At 37.9% G+C, this 21088-nt stretch overlaps 1 protein-coding gene across 1 annotated transcript in view; it reads right to left on the bottom strand.

Annotated features, from left to right (window-relative positions):
* Positions 1-21088, bottom strand: part of KCNQ5 (potassium voltage-gated channel subfamily Q member 5) — a 515760-nt gene that overhangs the window by 137546 nt on the left and 357126 nt on the right. The window contains exon 3 of the mRNA XM_042939160.1: positions 6241-6367. Within this exon, the coding sequence (XP_042795094.1) occupies positions 6241-6367 (127 nt within the window). The remainder of the gene's footprint in view (positions 1-6240; positions 6368-21088) is intronic.

Raw genomic sequence — 21088 nt, 5'->3', positions numbered from 1 at the left:
TTTATTCTTAGTTATCTTATTGTTTTTGGTGCAGTTACAAGTGGGTTTGATTCCTTGATTTCTTTTTCTGCTGCTTCATTATTGGTGTATAGAAATGCAACGGATTTCTGCTGCTGATTTTTACATCCTACAACTTTGCTGAGTTCATGTATTAGTTCTAGCAATTTTTTGGTGGAGTCTTTAGGGTTTTCTACATAGAGTATCATGTCTGCAAATAGTGAATGTTTGACTTCCTCCTTGCAGATTTGGATGCCTTTTATTTCTTTTTTGTTGTCTGATTGCTGAGGCTAAGACTTCCAGTATTATGTTAAATAATCATGGTGAGAGTGGATATCCCTGTCTTGTTCCTGACTGTAGAGGAAAGGCTCTCAGTTGGGAAATAATCTTTAGGTATTCATTTCCAACTAAGGGCATTCTCTATATGGTTAAGTCATATCAGCTAATCAAGCCACCTTATAAGTTCAAATTTGTGTACTAAGTCAACAACTATCTGTTTAGACAAGTCTCTCAGTAGTCTACTAACCTTAACAAACATGAGAAGGCATTTCTGGGAGTAAGATCACTTACTCTGGAGATATCCCCAATTAGGAAATACCCAGAGAACTTTATGATAACATTGCTTAAAAAAATATGCAATTTTATACAAGGCAAGTAAGTCTATTTTAGAGACCCATTTCCCTTTTAGGTTAGAAAGCTGCAATAGATAACCTGATTTAGTTGATATAATAAGGCTGATATGTAAGGCCAATACTGCAATTAATGTTGTTTTCTAAAGCGAGGCTTCTCATTCAAAGATCTTAGATTACTAATGATGAACATAAAAGTATCAGATTCTTTGTCTGTAAGTTGATGACAGTGGACAAGTTTCAATTATATTTAATTTTAGGGGCACTTGGGTGACTCAGTTGGTTAAGCTCAGTTGGTTAAGCTCTTGATTTCAGCTCAGGCCATGATCCCATGGTTTGTGGGTATGAACCCTGTGTTGGGCTCTGCACTGACAGCACGGAGCCTGCATGGGATTCTCTCTCTCCCTTTCCCTCTGCAACCTCTTAAAATAAATAAATAAACTTAAAAGTTAATGTAAAAATACTAATAAACTTAAATAAGAGCAATTTTCTTACAGTTGGGTAGTGTGGTTCAATGAGAAATACTCATTGTCTTGGATTCCTGGCACATGACTCCTAAAACCCTTGGAATTTCTGGAATAATAAGTGTCTTTTTATGCTAATTAGATGACTGGTACCTTGGGGGGGGGGGTGGTGGTGGGGGTGTCCCTAGGTAAATTCAAGATGATGCCTGGTTACCAGAAAGACCAAATCATGATTAGAGAGTTGGAACTTTTAGCCTTTATCCTCCAGACATCTGGGAAGGGAACAGGGTCTAGAGATTGAATTTAATGACCAATAGCCAACGTTTAATAAATTATGTCTATGTAATGAAAGCTCCATGAAAATATCTAAACCATGGGGTTCAGAGAGCTTCCAGATTGGTGAACACACCGAGGTGTTGGGAGGGTGGCATGCCTGTAGAGGTCATGGAAGCTCCATGTTAGCCATTCCCTTGCCCCAAGTACCTTACCCTATGCATCTCTTCCACTTGGCTGTTCCTGAATATATCTTTTATAATAAAGTGATAACAGTAAGCAAAGCATTTTCCTGAATTCTGGGAGTTGTTCCTCATAAATCCTCATTTATGAAATAGAATATTATAATACCTATGTAGAATTAAATAAGACAATATTTATAGAATGCTTAGTGCAGTACCTAGCATACAGCAAGCCTCAATAAATATCATTTATCAACTAGAAGGACTGAAATGACTTTAGTATTCTGTGATCAATTAATCCAACAGGGTTTAATTGTCCTCAGATGGTCCAACCAATCATATGGAAAGAGTCTAAAGGAGTTTCAGTGCTTAGAAGTAAAGAGTAGTAGCAGAAGAGTAAATGACTGACAGAAAATAATCTGAGAGAACAGAATTTCTCCTAAAGGACAGGAAAGATTGGAAGATAAAGAAAATGATGCAATTCAAGAGCATGTCTCTTAGAACAAAAGATGGGGAAGGAGGAGAAATGGAAAATGATGTTTCAAATCTTCAGTTTAGAAGCCAGTGGCAGTTCTGGGAGTCTCTGATAAAACTTTTGAACACATTAGCAGCTTATGTTGCCTTTTAATAAGATGAACTCACAGATATATTAGAGTGGCCTTGGCTGTGTGGTTAATTTTAATAAGGGCTTCAATTTGGTTTTAGCCAAAGAAGAAACTGGTTATTTTTTTCTCATTAAAAAAAATGCACTTGTTGACATTTTCCTGAGTGACTGTTATCTCATGTCAAAAACGTATATGCCCAATTCATGTGGGAAACATCTGTGCTGTGGTTTGCCTCTTTTGTCCCCTTGTGGAAATATTAATGCTGAAGGAAAATTGTTAAAATAGCAAGAAGAAATCAACTTATATTTAGCATCAAATACAGACCCAAGATTAATAACAGGCTGGTATTTTCTGCTTCCCTGAGACATACTGCAAGACCAAGAAATATGGCTCTGTTATATATGTCTTTAGAAAGAGTCACCAGGGAATCCAAAAAAGCCACTGTTAGAAGTAATTTGTTGGCTTCCTGACACATCAGGCTCATTATTGTGATCTAAGTACCAGCCTTTGGTACTATTTGCAATTTTCAGGGAGGTCATTAATGAAAGCAGAAAAAAAAAAGAATGACTATGAAATTAGTCTTTGAGTGTATTTCACACATTCTCAATACTGAGGCCACTGATTGGTGGCTGAATGCAGAGAACTCATAAAGCAGCCAGTCTAGATAAGTGAAGGGCATCTTGGGGTAGTTATCCCAAAATATACTTGACTCTCCAAATTGGTAATGCACTGATTATTGCCTATAGCTATACACATGTTATTTCAAAAGAGTCTTAGAGGAGAGATGTAAATTGAACACACAGGTATAAGGAAGAATTTTGCAATACAAGATAAAATTTTTACCAGTTTTCAAAGCAAACTCCCCAAACCAAGAAGAGATAAATCAATATAGTAATGAAAGAAAGCACTTAATTTTTAAAAAATTGAATAAACTTTTTCTTCCCTTTGGTTATACTTGTTTAAAATATATTGTTCAAACACAAGAATATGATGACTTTGTAATTTAAAATGCTCTTCATTCTGCCTAGAATGCAGGGCTGGAGGGGGTAGGCAGTTAAGGAGGGGGAAGTTCAGTCTTTGGGAATTAGCCTGTGGGGCCTCTAGCCACTCCAAATACTATCAGTTGATCTCTCAGACTCAAACTACATGAGCTCCACTAGCTGACCACTGCAGTAGCTTCAGTCTGTTTCCAACTGGAAAGAACAACATTGATGTGCCTACAGAAAGGATTTCTGATGTTGAAGGCATAGCCAGGCTACCACAGTTTTTTCTGTATCCTTTTCTGGAATGCTCAAGACTGCTGAAAACATTTGGGCATGTATTTAGCGTGTGCAGGGTAATCAACTCTTACAAATACATGGAGCCTTGAGAGATATTAGCTACATTTGCAAACTCAGAATAGTTTTCACAGATGAGAGACCCCATTTCTTTCTTCCTTTCTTTTTTTTTTTTCATTTTGTCATGGTAAATTAGGTTGAACAAGGGAATTACAGGGCTCACTTTACATTGCACTTTATCATTTTATCAGTGGTATCAATCATTTTTATGTACCTATTAAACAGGCCTAGAATGGGTTTCTACAGTCACCTGCCACAGCCTGCTGCCTTCAGGCAGATGACATTTGGTTCCTCTGTGTAGATTAAATTTTACTGACATCATATGAAGATCCACATTTGAACATGCTCCACTATTACATCAATTCAGCTGGGCCACAATAAGCCCAAAGGTGATTAGGGTATTAAGATTACAGATATCCTGACATCAGTTTTAGAGCCACATATTTTTTTTTAAAAGATGTTCTATCATGACCACGAAGATCTGAGACAGGAAGAGACAGATTAAAGGACTAAGATGCACTGAGGTATCCAAAGCTGAAAACAGCTATCAAAAGGCAGCAGGCATCTGGGAAAGGACTTTCTTTTTAGCTTGCAGGCCAGAAATACATCGGCATTGCCTCTGGAATTGGAACAAAGCCAATTTTTAATTGGTTTTAAAATCTGGAATGAAACATTCCTTCAGTCATCCATGAACCGACCTCATCCTGTAGAAGCTGAGTGAATCTTGGCCAACCATCTGCCTTGTGAATTGTTTTGTTTGGGGCCCTTATAGGACAGAAAGTACTTGTGCAATAGTTTCACACCAAGTTAAAGTCCTTCATGATGTTTCTGGAGCAGAGAATTGAAAAAGAGAAAAGTCTCTGGAGAGAAAAATCAAATGCCTTCACTGATATGCCTGGGGGCTGGGTAATTTCTACCTACTTTCCTCCATATCTTAGCATAATGGCTTCCAAAAAGGAGTAAAGCCATTTCTCGCAGAAGACAGGCAGCTAGACAAGTAGACTGCAGTAGTGAAAGCCAAACCAGGTATTTTAAGATAGGTTTCATTTAACATTTTACTGGATTCACTACTGTAATTCCAGTGCTTCACACACAACTGAATTTCCATAAATTTCGGTTAAATGAATGGTGACTCTTTTGAAACAAGCATACTCTGAAATTAACTCAGTGGCAAAGAGCATATGGACAGCCCACCTTTTCTCCCATCCCCAGGACAATGCTCCATCTATACAGCAAGGTTGGAAGAAAGGATTCTTCTTAACAGTGCCCAAGGATGAGCAGACACTTTCTCCAAGACCTGCCTAAGTCCATTCTGCCATTAGTGCAGGGAACAGGGGGAAAGGAGGAGACTAAGAAGATTAATCAACAATTCCTGAAACCTCAAATAAAATGGAAAACTAGCTGTCCATGAAGAAGATAGTATAAACAAGCTCGTAAATAAAAACCTACTTCCTCAGATGGGAAGTAGTTGAAGTAAGTAAGCCTCACCAAGAACTTTTAGTATTTGGATCTGAATGGCTGCCAAAGAAGTGGGAAGGAAAAAAGAGTAAGAAAACCAAATGTAGCTTTTATACAACAACAACAACAACAACAACAACAACAGGTTTTATATCTAGGTTTTTTTTCCCCCAAAGGAAGAATATTCTATTTTTAAAAAATAAGCTATAGTCTTCAAAAATGTCAATGTCCTACAAGACAAAGAATGGCTGAGGAGCTATTCTAGATGGAAGGACACTAGAGAGACAGGACAGCTGAGTGCAGTGTTTCATCATAGACTGGATCCAGCACGGGAGAGGAAAGCATGCTATACAGGACATAATTAGGTCAGTTGATACAACTGGAATACAATCAGCAGATTAGGTAAAGTATTAATGTTCAATTTATGGAAGGTTATGTAAAAGAATATCCTTATTCTTAGGAAATCCACACCAAAATATTTGGGGATAAAGGGCTGTGATGTAGGCAATTTACTTAAAATTTGAAAATTGAGATATAATTGAATGAGTTTTCAATCTTATGGTATACTTTTAAATATATTCCTGGGAGTTGCCAGATCCTAAGTCCAGACTGCTGTATGACATCTTCATGAAAATGTATAATTTCAAGCTGGTACCCAGGTGATGGAATCCCTCTGAAACCACAGGAGCTAGAGAGCTGAAAAGAAGTGGTATTTATTCAGGGACTTCATTGTGGGGGAACTCAAATTTAACAGGGTAAAACACTTTATCAGGTCTAAAGTTGCCCATACATAAAGTAAGCCATACTTGTAATCATCCTTGAGGCATGCTAATTGAGATGCTTTATCAGGACTAATACATTGCTATCCACTCCAGTTTGTCAAGAGCATAAAAGGGGTATTGCTCATATTGTAAAGAAAAAAGGGGGCTTTATACATACTGAAATCAATGCTTCCCTAATTCAAGACAATACTGGAGAACCATACATTTCGCTGTAACTTAATTGGATATAAGTGAATAGTCTAGAGCCAGACCACTTGCCTCAAACTCCCAACTCCACCACTTTCTTTCACTTCTCTTTGTCTCAGTTTCTTCATTTGTAAAATGGAGATAATAAAAATACTTACCTCATAGTGTTATGGTTAGGATTAAGTGAGTCAATGCTTTTAAAACACAAAGTGCCTGACCCACAGTAAATGTTCCATGAATGTTATCTTTTAATATTGATTAAATATTGCAATAAAGAAAAAAAAGGATGCAGTGTTGTAAATCCACATCTAGGACTTTGATAGTCACCTATAACACAGAAGGGCTTTCGGGCAAATCTCAGTCTTCCTTGCCATCCTCTATACCGACAACAGCAACCTGCAGACCAGATTCGAATGATGAACTCCAAACCAAAGACGACAATCATCACGAACTCCTAAGATATGAAATAAGACATGTTAGAGAGAGGCATTATGGAGCAAACCAGAGCAAGAAGCTCCATGGGCATTTCTGCACACTTAGACATTTGCTATAAAACACATAGTTGTTAATCACTAACGTTAACATTCCCTCTAAACCCAGAGCACATCTGAACCTCACATTGTCTGTACTTCTACCTTGGAATGCTAGTCCTATGCAAGTTCCTAATACTGCAAATTTAGGAGTTGGTTTTAATACTAAATGGGCAGGCTGAATTATAGATCTTCCCTGTGTGGAATATACAGTGTAACTGACTTAGTTACCTGGTAGCATGCGAGATACTTGAAATGAAAGAGGGGACCCTGAAAACACAGCTTTACACTTGTACAAAAAACAGACCTTCATTTTGCTGCAAGAAATGATATAATCCCTTAGCCCTTAAGAATTGCTCTTATAGAAAAGGAAATAAACATTTAGAAGTATACTGAGTTCTTTTGTTATGATGTCAAAATCTTCTTATTAGACAGAAAGTTCCAAAAGCATTACTGTATGTGTGACACATATATTCTTTGCCTGAAATGAGACCCTGAATCCTCCAGATCTGAAGCTTGTTAATTTTTATGTTGCCTTTTGGTGAAGATGCCCAGAAAATAACACCTGCTCCAGCAAAAGGACTGACATTATTTAGGAACAGTTGTGAATGAGCCCTGGGGAAAGGCCAACTAAAGTGGCTCATTAAGTAGTGGGTCATAGAATGAGAAACCAAATAGAATTTGTTAAGAATAAAGCATCTCTGGAGCAAGCTTATCATAGTCACTGTGTCGTCCCTTTAGAGGGATAGGCACTGAGTTTATTGAAATTTATTTTCTTTAAAAAATAATTCCATTTCTTGTTTTTAAAAAATTTTTTTTAATGTCTTTATTTATTTTTGAAGGAGAGACAGAGACAGAACATGAGTGGGGGAGGAGCAGAGAGAGAGGGAGACACAGAATTCGAAGCAGGCTCCAGGCTCTAAGCTGTCAGCACAGAGCCCGATGCGGGGCTCGAACCCACAAACTGTGAGCTAATGACCTGAGCTGAAGCCGTACGCTCACCTGGCTCACCCAGGTGCCCCTTCCCTTTCTTGTTTTTAAACAAGGGCTGACTTAGCATTTATCATGCAGGACAATGTTTATTAATTGATTTTTATTATAATTAATTAATTATAAAAGTGATAAGTAGTCTTTATTAAAACATTCAAACATCACAGACATATAGAGCATAGAGAGTAAAGGTCCTAATCTCCCACCCCATGTCCCAAGATAAAAACTGTTACTAAATTTAGAAAAATGGCATTTTTGTTGTTTCAGGCAAATGTCTCTGTTTAGTTAGTGCATGTGATATGTTGCACTTTTGCAAAGCTTAGTAGAGATATATCATTCTATCCTTCTGTTATTTTGCACTAAGTGACCCACTAATATTTCTCATGATGAAGAATAAATCTCCAATATCATCACTGCTTACAGTGACTTAAAACTACTTACAGAATAAATCTCCAAAGATGATTTTATGCACAGATAACCAAAACTATGGTTAACATACACTCATTAATGATATGAGGGTTTCATTTTATTTTGGTTTTGCGTATATATCTAGGTAGTTGAGTCTATTCCTTCACTAAGATGGACAAAGTGCCAGATCACCTATATTTAATCCAGCACATCTTTCCACATAAAGAAAACATGCTGAGAGGCCTAAGATGCCCATGAAGTCCAATCTAGTTTTCATGGCAGGTCAGCTTTTTTTAAATCCCTGCCTCTAGCTCCTACTTGTGCCAAGAAGTCCAGCATGCCACTGGGGAGAGGTCATATAATAAGGGATACCCAAGAGAGTCCTGAATGTAGCTTGAGCAACTAGGCACATCATGCAATGAATTTTTTCTTAAAAATTTATTTATTTATTTATTTTTGAGAGAGAGATAGGGCACGAACAGGGGAGGGAAAGACAGAGAGGGAGACACAGAATCTGAAGCAGGCTCCAGGCTCTGAGCTGCCAGCACAGAGCCTGATGTAGGGCTTGAACTCATGAACTGTGAGATCATGACCTGAGCCAAAGTCAGACGCTTAACCTACTGAGCCACTCAGGCACCCCATGAATTTTCTTTTTCATAGAAACAGATGAAACCAATAGATGTGTGGCCATTGTTCTAAAGTAAGGTAGGCCATCACTGTACCATTTCTATGTTGCACTGAGGCAGGATAAATTATATCTACAAGTTCTTAACTCATGGCCCCTTGTTCAGGAATATTGCTTGCTGCCTTTTTTTTTTTTTTTTTTTAAGAGGTTAGGGGAAAAATCCTTCATTTCCAAATAAGCAAGAGGAAGTTGTAATTGGACTTTACCACAGGGTCACAATTTCTGCCTTGGGGTAAGTAACACTAGGGTCAGAATTCTCCTCTCCTTACTAGGCAATTACTTAGTGTTCTCTATAGGGGATAAAATTTCTAATCCTTGAGTAAGCAGCAGTGGGAGAGGAGAGCTCAGCGGATGACTATGGGGCATTTCTTTCAGGTCGAGAGCTGCAGGCTGTGGGAAATGTTCTTTCCCAAGGACCTGGGGCTTATGTAATAGGGAACAAAAGCATGAAAACCACTTTGACCAAATTCCGTCTATTGGTTCCTGAAATATACACTTTACTGCAATTATAAGGAACAAAATGCTATTGAGTCAGAGAAGGGAGGGCATCCCAAATCTGACAGGTGGGGAATAGATCTGTCAACATGCTGTGTACTGGTATTTATCTTGCACAAGTGAAACTTTGTACCCTTTGACCAACATCTCCCTTTCCCCCTACCTCTTCAGTCCTCGGTAATCACTATTCCACTCTCTGCTTGTATGAGTCTGACATTTTTAGATTCAACATATAAGTGAGATGATACAGTATTAGTCTTTCTGTGTCTGATTTTCTTCACTTAGGGTGATGTCCTCCAACTTCATCCATATCCACTGAATAATATTCCTGCGTGTGTGTGTGTGTGTGTGTGTGTGTGTGTGTCTACCTATCTATCAATATATATCACATTTTCTTTATCCATTTGTCCACTAATGGACACTGGACACTTAGGCTGTTTCTATATCATGGCTATTGTGAATAATGCTGTGATGAAAATGGGAGTGCAGTAATCTCTTCAAGATCCCGACTTCATTTCCTCTGAATATACACCTGGAAGTGGGATTCATGGATCATATGGCAATTCTATTTTTAATTAAAAAAATTTTTTGATGTTTATTTATTTTTGAGAGAGACAGTGACACAGAGCACGAACAGGGGATGGGAAGAGAGAGAGAGAGAGAGAGAGAGAGAGACAGACAGACAGACAGACAGAATCTGAAGCAGGCTCCAGACTCTGAGCTGTCAGCACAGAGCCTGATGAGGGGATTGAATCCATGAACCGCATGATCATGAAATGAGCCGAAGTCAGACATTTAACCGCCTGAGCCACCCAGGAGCCCCTATTTTTAATTTTTTGAGGAACCTCCATACTGTTTTCTATTGTGGCTGTACCAAATTACATTCTCACCAACAGGGTACAGGGTTCTTTTTACTCCACATCTCTGACAACACTTGTTATCTTTTGTCTATTTGATAATAGCCATTCTAACAGGTGTTAAGTAATAGCTCATTACTTAAGCTGGTTTTAATCAGCATTACCCAGATGATTAGTGATTTTGAATGCCTTTTCTTATACCTGTTGGTCATTTTTATGTTTTCTTTTGAGAAATGTCTATTCAGGTCCTTTGCCTTTTTTTAAGATCAGGTTTTTTTGTTTTTGTTTTTGCTATTCAGTTATGCATTTGGATATAATTCCTTATCAGACGTTTTCTTCCATTTTGGAGGTTGTCTCTTCACTCTGTTCATGGTTTCCTTTGCTGTACAGAAGCTTTTTATTTTAATGCAATTCCACTTTTTATTTTTGCTTTTGTTGTCTGTAATTTGGGGGTATAATCTAAAAGAATCATGGGGCGCCTGGGTGGCTCAGTTGTTTGAGCATCCGACTTCGGCTCAGGTCATGATCTTGCGGTTGGTGGGTTTGAACCCCGCGTCGGGCTCTGTGGTGATGGCTCAGAGCCTGGAGCCTGCTTCAGATTCTATGCCTCCCTTTCTCTCTGCCCCTTCCCCACTCACACCCTCTCTCTCTGAAAAATAAACATTAAAAAAAATTTAAAAAAATCATTGCACAGACCTATGTCAAGAAGCTGCTTATGTTTTCTTCTAGCAGTTTTATAGTTTCAGGCCTTACATTTAAGTATTTCATTCATTTTGAGTTGATTTTTGTATATAGAGTGAGAAAAGGATCCAATATCATTCTTCTGCATGTGGATATACAATTTTCCCATTCATGGTAAAAACTCTTAGCAAGTTAGGAATAGAGGTTTACTATATTATTTGATAAGTAGCATCTACATAAACCAAGTAGCATCTACAAAAACCTATAGCTAATGTCATACTAATGGTGGAAGACTGAATGCTTTACCCTAAAATCAAGAAACAAGGCAAGATATTAGTTTCATCACTTTCATTCAACATAGTTGAGAAATACAGTCACTGCAGTAAGGTAAGTTAAAGAAATAAAAGGCATACACTGGAAAGGTAGATATAAAGCTGTCTCTATTTGCTGATGACATGATTGTTTTCAGGGAAAATTGCAAGGAATCTTCAAAAATAATGCTTAGAACTAGTGAGTCCTGTAAGGTTGCAAGACTTAAGATCAACTTACAAAATGTAATCACATTTCTGTACACTAATGATGAGGATATAGAAACCAAAATTAAAAGCACAATATTATTTATAAACCACTCCAAAGAAAATAAAATGTTTAGCTGTGCACTTAACAAAAGGAGGATATGCATGCTGAAAATTGTAAAATTTTGATAAGAGAAATCAGAATTCTAAGACCTAAATAAATGGAAATACCACGTTCATGAATTGGAAGATTCAACATAATAAAGATGTTAACTTTTCATAAGTTGATCTATAGGTTAATGTAATTTATATCAAAATATCAGGAAGTGTTTTTTGTAGACACAAGCTTATTCTAAAATTTATATGGAAAGTCACAAAATCCTGAAAAGGGAGAATAATGTTGGAGAATAAAGAGTTACTTTATCTGACATTAAAGCCTACTATATAGTTTCAGTAATCAAGAGTATGTGGTATTGGTGGAGGATAAGACACACAGAGAAAAATGGAACAGAACAGAGAACTTAGAAATATACCCTGACTAATATGGGTTTGGATAGAGGTACAAAAATATGGATTAAAAATGTTTATTTATTTTGAGTGTGTATGTGTGAGAAAGAGAGGGCGGGGAGGGACAGAGAGAGGGGGAGAGACAGAATCCCAAGCAGGCTCCATACTGTCAGTGCAGAGCAAGATGCTGGGCCTGAACCCACCAATCTTGAGATCATGACCTGAGTCAAAACCAAGAGTTGGATGCTTAACTGACTCACATCTTATAAAAAAGTCAATTCAAAATAGGCCATAGGCTTAAAAGTTAAAGCTATAAAATTTTTAGTAAAAAACATAGGAAAAAATTTTTAGAATTTGTGTTAAGCAAATATTTGACACCAAACATAAGAAATAAAAGGAAAAATTGATAAACTGGACTTCATCAAAAGAGGATGAAAAGACAAACTTCAGACTGGGAGAAAATATTTACAAACCACATATCTGATAAAGTTCTAGTATCTAGGATATATAAAAACTCTCATAACTTAACAGTAAAAAAACCCAAACAAGTCAATTAGAAAAGGGGTGAAAGACATGAATAGACATTTCCCTGAAAAGGATATAGAGATGGCAAATAAGCATGTGAAAAGATATTCAACATCATTAGCTATATGAGAAATGCAAATTAAAACCACACGACGTAACATCACACACCTAGCAGAATGGCAAAAATAAAATAAATTTTGTCCACACAAAATGCTGGGGAGAATTCAGAGAAACTGTATCACTCATGTACTGATGGTCACCATGTAAAATGGTACAGCCCTTTCAGAAAACAAGTTGATCATTTCTTGTAAAAGTAAACATGTAGTTCCTCAAAGGCTCAGCAATTGACTTGTGGACATTCATGCCAGAGAAATTAAAAATTTTTTTATATGAAAAACTGTACATAAATGCTCACAGTGGATTTATTCATAATGACCAAAACCTGAAAACAGTCCAGATGTCCTTACCACGTGAATGGTTAAACAGGCTGTGATACATCCACACCATGGACTCTACTCCACAATAAAGATAAATGAACTACTGATACACACAACAATTTGGATGAATCTCTAGGGAATTATGCTGAGTGAAAAAAGGGAAATCTCAAAAGGTTACATACCATGTTATTCCATTTATATAATATTTTTGAAATGAAAACATTTTAGAAATGCAGAGCACATTAGTGTTTTTGAGAAGTCAGGGATGGGGGTAGAGGTATGTGAGTGGGAAGGAGATGTGACTATAGGTTTTAAAGGGCAACCTGACAGATCCTTGTGGTGATGGAGCTGTTTGATGTCTTGACATGACCCTCCAAATATGATAAAATTGTATAGAACTGAACACCCGTATACAAATACATACATACCCACATACAAATATCTTAAGCGCAAATGGGAAATGTGGGATATGTGGGGAAATGTGAATAAGATCTGTGGACTGTATCAATATTATTAGCCTGGTTGTGATATTATAGCTTTCCAAAATTGTATCATTTGGGGAAACTGGTGAAGTGTATGTAGGATATATCTGTATTATTTCTTACAGCTGAATGCGAATCAACAATTGTTAAAAAAAAAAAAACTTCAATGAAAAAAAGAAAGCCATCCCCCACCATCTAAAGGAAATGTGTTCCTCTTCAGACTGGGATACTAGATCTGTTCTCACCGTGTTTTGAGTTAATGATGCTCTCTAAATGACCCTTTGGATGGAGTCTTCTTATTTTATTTTCAAATGACATAAAAATACAAACATTTGCTATGCTCAGTTGAAATGATTTAAATTAGGGGTGGTTCTTCTAATAGTTTTTGGACTAGCCATGTGACAGGTTCTGGTGCCTTTGTTGCCATACCTCAGGATAAATCAGTTCATTTTCTCTTGCTTGTTTTTAATTGAAATAAAATATCCACTATTTATTCAAATGGTTACTAAAGAGATTAGTGAATCATTATTGGAGTACTTGACCTCCTTGGAGGAAAGCTATAATGTAAAGTTGGTGTTATTAACAATGGTTCTATCCTTTATTGAAGCTTCTAAAAGCTTGGCTTTGACAGTTCTCTATAGAACAAAAGGCAATGTTTATTATTTTTATCACCTGTCTTGAAGAAGTTATAGTGTTTCCTCATTTCTACTCACAGAATTTTGATAAAACACAGAATACCTTTCCTATTCTTATAGACTAAAAACAATGTATATAGAAATCAAGAAACCTAATGGGCAGTGGTAGAGCTAGTCCTAAGTTCTATCTAGAATATTTATTGAGAATACTAACTTAGTACTAACTTTCCATTCTAGATATTAAGGAAGAATCTTTATATCTCACACCAGAAAACTGTGATGCTATTTCATTAATATAGATGACTTTGTTGTGTAATTCAAGATTTAAATTCTGTTCTTGCAGCTACTTTATTTTTGAGTTACTCAAAGTGGTTTTAGGTACAGATTGATTTTTTTTTGTACAAATTCACAATGCCTAACAGCTCATGTTCTAATTGTTTTCTCATTAATTAACAGCACTGTTCATTAAAACACAGTGACCTTTGTCTAATCTACAAGCTGTCTAATGTGACCATTAGTTTTTTCTGGTTTTATGCCATCAAATGGCATTTTTGTGAAGATGAAATGCCAACATTATAAACCCCATGACATTTCCACCAATCCTTGAAGAGCTGTGGCTAATTAGACATACAAAATTGGAACTACTGCCTTTATTCAGAATATCAACATAATCAATTTCTAGCTATTTTGGCTCGTGTGTGTGTGTGTGTGTGTGCACTTAAAGTAACACAGGGCTAGCAGGCCAGCATGCCTCCTCACATAATCCCTGGAGGGAAAGGATCTGTGACGTCAACTGAGTCATAAATTTCAAAGAAAGGCATCAGTCAGAAGGGTTGCAGTTATAATTCTTTGTAATTTGGAAAATTCTACTAGTATAACACATATCAAGGAAGTGAAAGTAAGATCTAGAGATCACTCTACATTTAAATCAGAATGTGGAAATAAATACACAAAAGCAAGTCATTTTTTGGATTTTCGTCTCTTCCTAGAACAGAAAAAGACCCTAAACACAAGCTTACTAACCATCACCGAGAGGCCATTACATGCATCCATTGTCACTCTAGCTTCCTTTCACATTTCTCCTTATTTTGGGGGATGGTACATTAACTATTAGTGTATTGGAAGAGAATTTGAGAGAATGAATGTTTCTACCAACGGGGCTGATTTGACCTTGAGTTGAAGACGAGTCAATACCTTCAGGATAATGCTTGCATCCAGGGAGGGGAGTGGTGAGAATATGATGGAACTTTACTAAGTTGCTTAGTGGACACTGAGTGGGGGTGTGCAGAGAAAGGGGACATGGCACTAGCAGTAGGGGAGGGATGGGGAGACCATAACAAAATGTGAAGGGGCATTGATGCTGCCTGCCTTCAGAAACAGCGATTGAGATGGTTTTGAAAGTCACTGATAGACAAATCCATTTCAGGAGCACCAGGAAAATCCAGTGCCTCCTAAGGTCTTCCTTTTAGGGTTGGTTGATTCCTGAAAGTTGTCTAGAAATACTTTATCCTTTCAAGATTTTCATACCTATTAAAATGCAAATATCCCTCTGAAAAGTGATTCATCAACCATGTTTAAAAATTTTTTTTTAACGTTTATTTATTTTTGAGACAGAGAGAGACAGATCACGAATGGGGGAGGGTCAGAGAGAGGGAGACACAGAATCCGAAACAGGCTCCAGGCTCTGAGCTGTCAGCACAGAGCCCGACGCGGAGCTCGAACTCACGGACCGCGAGATCATGACCTGAGCCGAAGTCAGCTGCTTAACCAACTGAGCCACCCAGGCGCCCCCATCAACCATGTTTAGATGCAACATTCATTTATCCCAGAGGATTTTCAGTTGGGGCATAGGGAAGGGAGTAGTTTGAAAATGTCTCATCCCAAATGACTTATTTACACGTTACTACCAAAGGACCAAGGGCAGGTTTTTATCAGGTGTTGGGGTCACAGGTTGAGAGCATATGGGTGAGGGTAGGAGGCAGTGCCTCCTTTGTGGTGGGGAGAAGATCAGAGGAACAGAGGACAAGAGTGAGGAACAGAGGACATTCCTTATTCCCCCTCACCGCCCCCCCCCCACCACCCCAGTTCAGCCTAGCAATGGTCCTATGCACCTTAGTTGCTAGATGAGATGCCATGATGATATCTGCTCTCTTGTAGTGACTTTAGACACTTAGGGATAGGTTGGTTGCTGTCAAGTGTTGTAATGCCTGCCTGGTATGAAGGAGTCATCCAAGTGACCCCTCTGTGTTCCTGTTTTGTGCTCTTAAAGTCACATCTACATGAGGGGAAAGGGTGGCTTACGCATTCTACTCCACCTGCCACATCGTGGGTTGGAGAATTCTGTCCTTGGTACAGAGCCACAGTGGTGCTCTCTGCTGAGGTGCCCAAGTTGGTGGTAGGGCTTTCTGCGCATTCTCTCCTTCCCCCCTTTGGGAAAAGAAAGCAGTCTCACTGAGTACTTTTTTGGTTCCCCATCCCAAACCAAATTAAACCTTAATGGGTTGGAGATTTATATATTGGCGTGTCTACATGCAGCCACATGTGTATGTAGCAGGGATTCATGAACTGAAAGCTAGAAAAACTGAAAACAGTTTGCTGTACCTTGAACTAAACCCACGTATTCATTCTGCTATGGTTTTGCAAAAAAAAAAAAAAAAAAAAAAAAAAAAAAAATCACAAATGAACCTGTTAAAGTTGGAATTGAAGCTAAAAGCTCTGAATCAGATCAAAATGGGAACACCAAGAAAGTCTCCAAAATGAATGAAATCAAACAAAGTTTTCATTTGATTTGAATTGCTAATTTGTCAATTTCTCATTATCTTATAGGCTTTTCTTTCTCTTGGGAACTGTTATGAGCTTGCCCCCAAACAATATAAGTAACAACTTAAAATTAACATTGCTACTAGAAATAAAATTAGCCTATTCTATTGGTTTTATAATATGAAAATATGTAAAGGCAATGGGTTTTTCTTCCTTATAAAAATTTAAAATACTTATAAAATTTTAAATAAAATTCCTTAAAATAACAAGTAATATATTTCAATAAAAAGACATTCTTGTACTTATGAAATTGGTACATGTCAGCCAAGTTGATTATAAAGCAAATCTTATTGTTTCCTGTTGGTGAAATTTCTCTTGAAGGTTGTGGTGAACACCTGCGACAAGACAAGAGTTAGGATAGTTGCAGTGGAGTGAATGTTCCCTACAAAATTCAGACGTTGAAGCCTCAGCCCCCCCAGTGTGATGGTATTTGGAAGTGGGCCTTTGGAGGTAATTTGGTTTAGAGTCAGTCATGAAGGTGGGGCTCCATGATGGGATTAGTGTCCGTAAAAGGAAGAGAGACAGAGCTGCTTACAGGTTCTCCCACTTTTCCTGCCCCCACCACATGGGGACACAGTGAGAAGGCAATTGTCTGCAAGTCAGGAAGAGGGCCCTCATTGGGGAATAAAATCAGTCATTACCTTGATCTTGGACTTCTACCTTCCAGAACTGTGAGATATAAACATTTGTTGCTTAAGCCACCCAGTCTACATATTTTGTTACAACAGCCCAAGTGGACTAAGACAAATGGATTTTGTGCTACCAAAAGGCTGAGAGTCAGGTCAGGACTCAGCATATTCTTAGGAAACTTTTAGAACTTTTTACTTTTGTTGGGAGTATGTCTCAGCCCTTATAGCTACCCTTGCTTGGACCAAAGAAATTACTCTGATAATGAGAGGTCCCATGATTTTTAGAAAATTGGCCCCTTCCCTCTTCTTTCAGGGTGTTTGCATAGTTTAGTATAACTAACTCTTCTGCAACATTTATTTCATTCATAGATGTTCTGCTTTTCATGAATTCCTTTTACAAATGTATACTGAATACCATAACCATGCAGTAGAGAGATGGGCAATGTGGCTATCACCCTTGAGTTTATAATCTATTTGGCACTATAAGATATGCATAGTAGAACACTCATAAAATTATGTGCAGTAAGTGCTATCTGAGTGGTGGTCTTTTGTTTCTGGAGAAACTCCTCACTCATTGTAGCAAATCCTCTACCCAGGCAGGCCCTCACAACAAACAAACTTCAAATGTTTGTTGAAGTTTCCTTCAGTTCAAAACTTCAGGTTCAGCAAAAACTAATTAGCATCCAGCTTTATCAATCCATTAAGATCAAAACTCTGAAAAAGGGCTGGTTAGAAGTAGAAAAATTAGGATGAGTTAATTGGCCTATGATTTTGGTCTAACCTGCCTATTCAGCACTATTACACTAATTGCAATTGGAGAGTGAATGGGTTCTCACCACAAGAAGTCTCAGTGTCAGTGTGTGCTTATTTTGATTAATCGAAGGTACAGAATAGTAACAGTAATTACCTAATTTCACTCTTATGATTTATAGCACTGAACAATTTTGTTTTCACTTGGGGTCACCTGATGATATCTCTTTTCTTTTTACTATCTTACTACTAGAATGATAAGATTTTTCGCCTTTGGTTAAGAAAGTTTAAGAAAATGTTTTTCCACATTTTATTTATTTTCGAGAGAGAGAGAAAGGACAATGACTTCAAGTAAGGGGTTTGTACTCAAACTTTCTCAAACTCCTTCTGACAGTTTTTGAAACCAACTCTTAACTACCCTGTGCCTGGTAAATTGAAATTGACCACACTATCTCTGGTCAATAAAGATAGTAAATACTCTTAAGACAGGCTGGGAAAAGAAAAGAAAGCGAGGGGCAGTTTGTTCCTTTTATCTGAGTATAGTTTGGGTGGAATCCCCAAATGTTTTAATGTTTGGAAGAAATGGAACTTCAGGCAAGAGCCAAAGTGGCTCTCCTGAAGCAGCCAGTGTTTTATTAACTCGGTAATGAGGAAGGCAGATGCTGTGTTGATGGGGGGGGTGGAACTCTGAGAACCTCAACTGTTGAGCTGTCCAATGGGAAGAACACTGCCTGTTGGTAGACCATGAAAACAGTGGGCATAATATGGAAGAAATAGAAACCTTTGGGACCATGGCTTTCTGAGGAGGAAAGGCTATGGGGCAGGGTGGTGATGGAGTCCAGCATAAATCAGTTACTTTCTTGTTTTCTTTCCATGTCCATAAGCTATAGACTGCAATGCAGACCTCCATATGCTACTGGGAGAAATCCCCATGCTTTCTTGGGTCATCTAACCCACCTTTCTTCTAGGCCTCCTGATAGAACAGGAGCTATTTTGATTTAAAACAGTCTTGGTTTCCTCCTCTCTTGCCCATAATAATTGTTTTCTCTCATAAGCATCAAAATGCATTTTCTTACCTAATGTTGTACATGCCCCCCACCCCATTACCATAGTATGTCTTATTGGTGTTAGTATACTCTGTGGTAACAAGAACAGTTTCCTTCGGTGAGCATGGAGAGGTAGGAAAACACATACCTAACTCTGTACATATTGCACATGTGCTGGCACACACACCTGTATGTGCACTTGCACAAAAGCTTTCAGAGCTGATATTGGGATTCAGTCAACCAGGCTCATGTTCAAGAAAAGGAGAGACAGAAATCTAAGAATGAAAATCTACAAGAGACCCTAGTAACAAAACATACCACACAAATAGAAAATGCATATCTGTTCTCAGGGCAATCTTTCATAAATATAAAATGTTAACTATCCCCAAAGTATGTGAGTCAGTGGCACTGTCACAATGTTCCATTAATAACACGTTCTAAATTGGAGAAAAATGTAAAGTTTTCTGACCTTTTGAACATTAATATCATAAAGACAAATAAAATATATGCAAGATCACTTATTTTCATAGTTTCAATTTTATTAGCCATGTGAATCTTCACGTGAATCATCTTTTATGAAATCTGTCATGATCCTGGGATATTTATTTATGTGTCTAATTGTTTCTAGTGATCCCTCAAGATCATTCAAGACTAGTCATGCTATAAATCAAGTGTACTCTTAAATTGGGTAAGATGGAGGGCCTATTCACTGATAAACTTGAACAAATTTAATGAGTTCCTCTGCCTATTGTTCATTTGCACCATTAAACAATAGATTAAGAATGAATATATCTTTGGGGCGCCTGGGTGGCTCAGTTGGTTAAGTGTCTGACTCTTGATTTTGGCTCACATCATGATCTCATGGTTCCTGAGTTTGAGCGCTAGGTTGGGTTCTGCGCTGACAGCACAGGAGCCTACTTGGGATTCTCTTTCTCCCTTTATCTCTGCCCCTCCCCTGCTCTCTCTCTCAAAATAAATAAACTTAAAAAAGAAAAGAATGATTATGTCTTCTATACCTACTAGCTTAAGAAAAAATTGAGATGAGGATAAAATGAGAAAGATATTTGGGAAATTTCCAAGTGTTTTAGAATACCAGCTTTTATGATCCCTAAGCATAAGACAGCAGATGGCACGTATTTATCAATTTGATTTACTAGTAAGTTATCCTGGCAGCAGAATCCAAGGAATATTGGGGATATCCTTTGTTTTTAATCATAACCTATTTCTGTGTTGTGTTATTCACCAAGCCATGTTCTGATTCCAATTTGTTTTTCTGAAGTTTCTCTGCTGAAGAGAAAAATGACTTCACTTGCTACATCTAGCCTTTATCTCAGACAGAGATGGCTCCGATTGTACATTAGCCAATACTCTTATTTGCCCATAATAGTATGTGGAATGCTATTTCTGCCAAACGTCACATCCTCACATCATTGACGTATCTTAATTAATACGTTATCGACTTCTTGTCACCCGTTATGCACACCTGCCAAACAACCTCTGATTGGAGATGGCCTCCTTCTGCAGGATGGATTGCCATCACTTGGACTGATTTGGAAAATTACTTAGTGTAGGAGGGAACTGATCTGTCACAGTAATTTGAAACCCTGCTCTGCTCTCCTGCTCTTTTATTTGGTTGAAGACTTATTCCTACCTGGCAACACGACACTTGATTTGGAGACCACAGTAGTAGTATAATGATATATGAGAGGACTGATTGACAATTTTAACTAAGAAAGCATCCCGTACACAGTTCGTGAAGAAAGTTGTGGAAATACAGACCCATACATTGACTTTATGGGACACTAACAAAAAGTGGGCCCTGAGCAAAAATAACCATCTATTCAGAAGTAAGGCACTGCCCCAGAAAAGAATGCACTGGAGAAAGTACATTCCTTACCATTTCTGAAGCAGCATGGAATGCCTGAATAGATGTAAAGTGATATAGCAGTGTCAAGTTGACCTTTTGTAGAATCTAGACAAAAGAAGTCCTGGAGCAAGGTGTGCTGAAAGTAAATTTGCTCAGAGTGAGGGGGGTGGGGAGGTGATGGGCTGAAGAGAAAAGGAACATCTACCAACAGAGGTGGATTCTCCTGTTGAAGCAAAAGGGCCCTGGGAAATTTTCTCCAATGAAAGGGAAACCGACTCTCTCTTCTTTCTCGTCTGTGTTCCCCTTTATCATCCTC

Source organism: Panthera leo, chromosome B2, assembly GCF_018350215.1.
Source record: "Panthera leo isolate Ple1 chromosome B2, P.leo_Ple1_pat1.1, whole genome shotgun sequence".
Taxonomy (NCBI): domain Eukaryota; kingdom Metazoa; phylum Chordata; class Mammalia; order Carnivora; family Felidae; genus Panthera; species Panthera leo.
The sequence above is the reverse complement of the archived record's forward strand: the minus strand, read 5'-3'. Positions and strand labels throughout refer to the sequence as shown.